This window comes from Rhineura floridana, chromosome 18 (genome assembly GCF_030035675.1).
Source record: "Rhineura floridana isolate rRhiFlo1 chromosome 18, rRhiFlo1.hap2, whole genome shotgun sequence".
Lineage (NCBI taxonomy): Eukaryota > Metazoa > Chordata > Lepidosauria > Squamata > Rhineuridae > Rhineura > Rhineura floridana.
This window is the reverse complement of record NC_084497.1, coordinates 29,579,259-29,585,258: the sequence shown is the minus strand read 5'-3', so window position 1 is coordinate 29,585,258 and position 6,000 is coordinate 29,579,259. Positions and strand designations below refer to the sequence as shown.

At 46.1% G+C, this 6,000-nt stretch overlaps 1 protein-coding gene across 1 annotated transcript in view; it reads left to right on the top strand.

Moving 5' to 3' along the window:
- LOC133372612 (protein-arginine deiminase type-3-like) overlaps window positions 1–6,000 on the top strand; it is a 28,701-nt gene continuing 22,701 nt past the window's right edge. Inside the window, exon 1 of the mRNA XM_061601477.1 lies at window positions 1–218. Within this exon, the coding sequence (XP_061457461.1) occupies window positions 127–218 (92 nt within the window). The 5' untranslated portion in view covers window positions 1–126. The remainder of the gene's footprint in view (window positions 219–6,000) is intronic.

The following is a 6,000-nucleotide window of genomic DNA, read 5'->3' as shown; positions in this document are numbered from 1 at the left end:
GTAGCTGCCAAGCAGAGCAGCCCCCGCAAGACCACGCAGGCTATTGCCCGGAGGGCGCGAGGAGAGGGGCACAAGGCGCAGGAAGCCGCTCCAACAGCACCAAGCTGCCAAGAGGGCGCCCTCGACATGCCAGAAGGAAGATGGGTCCGCCTTTCGACAGAGAAGCCCACCAGCACCGTTTATGTGCTCGGTACGGAAACGTCCCTCGACGTCTGCGGGTAAGAAGGCTGGTTGTCGTCGGGGGTTGTGAGGGCTCGCCAGCATCTCGAGAACGCACAGAGCGCGACCCTTCTCCGGGCTGGAGGAGTCGAACGGACGTGCCCTTCAGATGCTCAGGACTGCGGTTGCCGTCCAGCCCTAGCCGGGGGGGGGGTGCGGGAGCAAGGTTTGGTGGTCGAGTCCCGGCCCCAAATCGTAGATTCAGGAGGAACAAAGCCATGCGCTATGCGTACATAGCAGCACAAACGGAGGGCATTTTTACTGGGGAAGACGCGCCAGACTTTTAAAGCACTCCCCTGCCACTTTCAACAGTCATGACTGCCCCCAAATAATTATAGGTGGTCAAGGGTGCTGAGAGGGACCCCACATTCCCCTCTCAGAGCTGCCATTCGCAAAGTGATTTAACTACCAGTCCCTCTTCCCAGGGGACCCTAGGAAGTGTAGCTCTGGGTGGGGGATAGGGGATTTCCTGACAACTCTCAGCACCTTGAGCAAACTACAGTTCCCAGAGTTCTTTGAGGGAAGCCGGGACTGTTAAAGTGGTATGATGCTTCTTGAAATGTATCATGCTGATGTGGCCATCGTCTGTGACCTGGGGGATTCTTTCCTTTCCTCGTTTCATAAGAAGTGGGAATAAACTGTGTTGGGCTTTTCTTTTTCACTTTGCATGTGTTCTGAGGCAGTATTTACAATTTATAGAAGCAAGCTGTCACAATAAGTTTCCCAAGGGGTAGTTCTAGAACTTAGATTTTTTTGGGGGTGTTGTGAGGGAGGGAGAGGAGGCCAGCCAACCTGTTCAAGAAAATTAAGTGTATTACAGGACTTGAATTTTTAAGGATTGCGCTGTGTCAGGTGCTGTAAAGACCTAATATTTACCGCAACAGTCCAAAATATTGATAGGGGATATTTGGATTGTTGAGTCCTATCCCCATAAGGGCTCCTTCAGACATCCTTTGTATGAGCATTCATCCTGATTCGCTAAGGCTGTGTATACATCTTCCTGGTAAACATTTTTTCATCATGCCACTCTCTCCAACGCAGTTCCTCATCACTTCCCGAACCACAAAAAGTCTTTTTTTTTTTTTAAGAGTGGATTTGATGTGCTGGGCGACAGAGCACTGTAATCCACTTCAATTGCTTTTAGAATGTTTTTCTGTTTGTCGCTGTTAAATTGTTTTGTTATGTGTGCTGCCCTGGACTCCTGTGGGAGGAAGGGCGGGATATAAATTTAATAAAACACATACATTGTACAAACCTCAATTTCTGGTGTGCTGTTGGAACCCTCCTGCAAAATACTGTCTGGAGGCAACACAAGCTGACGTGATGTGGGATAAATCTGGAAGTCCACAGGCAAGGGCCAACCATGTTTATGTTGTAAGCCGCTTCGGGATGCTGCGTGGGAAACAATTCATAAATGAAATATTATTAATAATAATCACCATCATTCTGAAAGGTCTGCTTGCCATGTTCTTTTTCCAGCCAGGCAACTAGATTTCATTGTCTGTGTTTTGCTTACTCTAGTTGGAGTAGTGCCCTTTGACAAACAAGTGGATGATTGCAATGTTGACACTCACCCCAGCTCCTAATCTGCAAGTTTAATTGGCAATGGGTGATGCCTGCAATTTGCCATTTGTTTTGCTGGATCAAGGAGCTAGCTCTCAACCACCCAGTAAGGTCATTCCCAAACTGTTCTCGAAGGGCCCTTCCGGAGGGAGGCTTTCTGGGCCCTGAGCCCTGCTGGTCTAAACAGATCCAGGGCAGGGCGAGCCCCCCCCCCTCAGAATTGGATCACTGACCCACCCAATCTAAATGAACTTTAAAAAGTCTAATACCAGTTGGGGAACTCAGTAGAAAAACCAGGCTTCCTTTTTAAACCTTTGTGCCACCTTCTCTGTTCCGCTCTTTTTATGTGCACACAAATATTCCGTCTCTAATTTTCTTTCCATTTTTTTGCCTCTCTGTTTGACCTTTGGCCCGCCTCCCATGCCTCACAACAATTCAGTCAAAAGAGCCAATTGCCTGTTTTGCCATTAATTTAAAACCCGAGGTTAGTATTATCAAAATGAATTGCTTATTTGGATTGTCCTGTCATGTTTTGAAATGAATTAGTATTAGGCAGCTTAAGGGAGAGAGCCAGTGTGGTGCAGTGGTTAAGGCGCTGGACTACGACCTGGGAGACCAGGGTTCAAATCCCCATACAGCCACAAAGCTCCCTGGGTGACCTTGGGCCAGTCACTGCCTCTCAGCCTCAGAGGAAGGCAATGGTAAACCCCCTCTGAATACCGCTTGCCATGAAAACCCTATTCATAGGGTCGCCATGAGTCAGAATTGACTTGAAGGCAGTCCATCTCCATTTAGTTTAAGGGAAAGGCCATACAATTAGGGGCAGAGCACCTGCCTTGCATGCAGAAGGGCCCAGGTTCAATCCCTGGCAGCATCTCCAGGATGGACCCTGGAAAGCCCCTGCCAGTCAGTGCAGACTGTACTGAGCTAGATGGACCAAGAGTCTGACTTGGTATTAGGCAGCTCCTTATATCCCTATCTAAATCAGTTCTTTATTCAGAGCAGTGAGGACTAGAAGCTTGCTTTCCTTTGAAGGAAAGGATCAGTGGTAGAGCATGTGTTTTGCAAGTAAAAAGGTCCCTGTTTCAATCCCTGATGGCATCTCCAGGTAGGGCTTGAAAAGACTCCAACCTGAAACTCTGTAGAGCTGCTGCCAGTCAGTGTAGACAATACTGAGCTAGATGGACTGATGGTATGACTCAGTATAAGGCAACTTCCTATGTTTATTGTAATGATGTAGTTTATATATATAAACTTGGGCAAATTTATGTGGGAAAGGGAATTATTAGCCACAAGCATAGTCACCAAAGTGGGAACAGGGGAAGAGAGGAAGTGGCTTCCCCTAAAGAATACTGGGAACTGTAGTTTACCCCTCACAGAGCTGCAACTCGCAGCATCCTTAACAAATGACAGTTCCCAGAGTTCTTTTGGGGAAGCAATGTACTTGGAATGCATGGCGTGGATATGAATGTGTTCTGTGCTCTGTTAAATGTACGGCCGTGACTATTGCACATCCAGCCTGCCTTGACTATTGCACACAAGCATATGTTCTCCGTTTCTCCTTCGTCTGCTTCTCTCCAGCTAGCAGCCGAAACTCAAACCTTTCCTCTTTTCCTGGCCAAATCTACCTGGCAAAGTCACTCAGGTTTAAATTTTTATATGATCTGAAGAGAAACCAGAGTAAACCTTTATTGCTTCTTCTTGTTCTGTTCCAAATTTATTGTCCACAGGTTGTAACATAAATGTTTTTGCTTGTTCTGTCTCATTTGGGGTTTATGTTGCATTCATTTTTAACCTGATCATTTTTACTCTCAGCTGCCTCAAGTCGTTCTCAGGCTGGGGCACAGAGTCACTTTTTGTTAATAAGTAAACAAAACGATGTTTTAGATTCAAAAAGCGGTCTCTAGAGTAGACCTGTAATCCAGAGCATTTCCTCCAAGCCAAGAACGATTGGGTGAATCGGCTCATAAACAGAACCTGTTTGGGATGTGGTCACAGTGGCCGATTTCTCCTGGTCAACCTCTCTGATTAGGGCTAACGCTGGTTTGTTCAGTGTCAAAACCTGTTTCATTGCTGGGTTTTTTTGGGTGGTGGTGAGGCTGGCTTTGCATCAGTTCAGGGGTGCCAGAGTCTGGTCACATTTTGATCAAAGTGTGGCATCCATTGGACTGTGGCAATGGTGGCCTTCAAGTTGTTACCGGACATGTGAATTAAGGCAGGTCAGGCCAAAGGGGGCCCATCACACCTGGAATTTTGTTCTCACAATCGCCAACCAGATGCCTGTTATGGGATGTCCGCAAGCCTGACCTGAGTGCAACAGCAACTCTCCCCTCCTGCGGCTTCTTGCAACTAGCATTCAGAAGCCTGCTGCCTCCAGCCATGGAGGCAGAGCATAGCCATCATGGCTAGTGGCCACGAATAGCCCTGTCCTCCATGTGTTTGTCTAATCCTCTTTGCAAGCCATCCAAGGTGGCAGCCATCACTGCCTCTTGTGGGAGTGAGTTCCAGAGTTTAACTATGTGCGGTGTATGTAGCAGGACTTTCTTTTGTCTGAATCCTGAGTCTTCCAACAGTCAGCTTCATTGGATGCCCCCAAGTTCTAGTCTTATGCCCGGTTCATTTTGGGTGGCACTGCCTTGCCCAAGATGAAGAATAGGGTTGTAGCTCAGTGGCAGAGCACACAGCCCCCGGAGGGAACAAAAGGGGCCCTTCCGGTGGAAGAAGTTTAACCACCCCGACTTTACTGCCAGACTCTATGTGGGAGTATACTACTGTGCTTTGGAAGGGCGGAAATGAAATCTGTATTGCAGCTGAACTCCAGTTGCCCCAGGGCATCTCTGCAGGGCATGCAACCTTGTCTGGAGCAGGCTGGGTTCTTAATCAGCTAAGCAGCAACTCACCTGAGTGAGCCCCAGAAGTGTTGCTGCCACCCATGGCGTATTAAAAAGCCACTGACTCAACAGTCGTTGCCTGCCAGGAGCCCAGAGGCTGGACAAGGCTGTGCTTAACAGGTGGAACCATCATCCTGAAGGTGAGGCGCGCAGAGCTAGCAGCCAGCCTACAAAGAAAGGGCTTGGCACACATTAGTTCTCTGACCTGTTCTTGGGACAGTACAAATCTCAACTGCCTGAAAACTGGCTGAGGGCTTGTTCCAGATTATAACTTCCTTAAATGATCCCTCTTGGATACTTTTAATGTCAATTTGTTTGTAACGTTTGAATTTGATTGGTATTTTCTAAAATAAATAATTTAGATTTTATGTAAACCGCTTAGAGGTTTTTGTTGATTCAGCAGCATCTAAACTTTGACAAATAAAGCAGAGTCCATCAGAGGCGTGAAGTATACATCCTCATTTGGAGATGATGCACATGCATGCAGGTGTATAAGGAAAAAGTGTAAATGTTTTAAGTGGCAAAAAATGCAAAAATGAGGGGCGTCGCAATTCAGTTAGAGCTTATACCTGTGCAAAAATAAGCACAGCAACTCTTAACAATAGCCATGATTGATAACACCCTGCATGGATATAGGAAACCGTTGCCTCTGTTCAGACCAAAATGAATAGAACTGAATTTTGATAAGTTATAATTCAGTAGTGTCCCCCTGGAGTTTTCATCTGGTGTTTCTTTGTTCAAGGATAGCTATTGCCCTAAGGTCTTAAATATGCAGCTTGAAAACTTACCCCAAACTTTCCTGGACTCTTGACACTTAAATTTTTAGTTACCTCTTTTGCATACTGCTCAATTTTATTTGCAACATATGGTTTTGTTTTCCTCTAGTTTTGAGGAAATGTTTCTGAATGTCATTGTCTTGTTTTTATGTAAACCACTTTGATGTTTTTATATTAAGTGGCATAATGTTTAAATAAACAAGTGTCATCACCAGTGACTGTTGCATAGGGTCACTAAAGGAGTGGACCCAAGTATATAAAAACATTTTATGCCATAATAAATGTGTTAATCTTTAAGGTGCCACAGCATCTTACTTGTTTGTTGCAACAGGCTAAGATGGGGCTACCCCTCTAGACATTTAAGGCCCAACAAGAGGGGCGTGTGCCTGGATGGGTATAAATGGCACAGGGAAGCATAAATACACAAGTTGTGGGTCTTGAACAGCTTGAGGGATTCAGTGAGGATTTACTGAACAAATGCAACCTCCTTGTTTCTCAGATGAGTTTCTACTTGCAAAAAGGAGAAAATAAAACAGTATACAGGGAAGAGG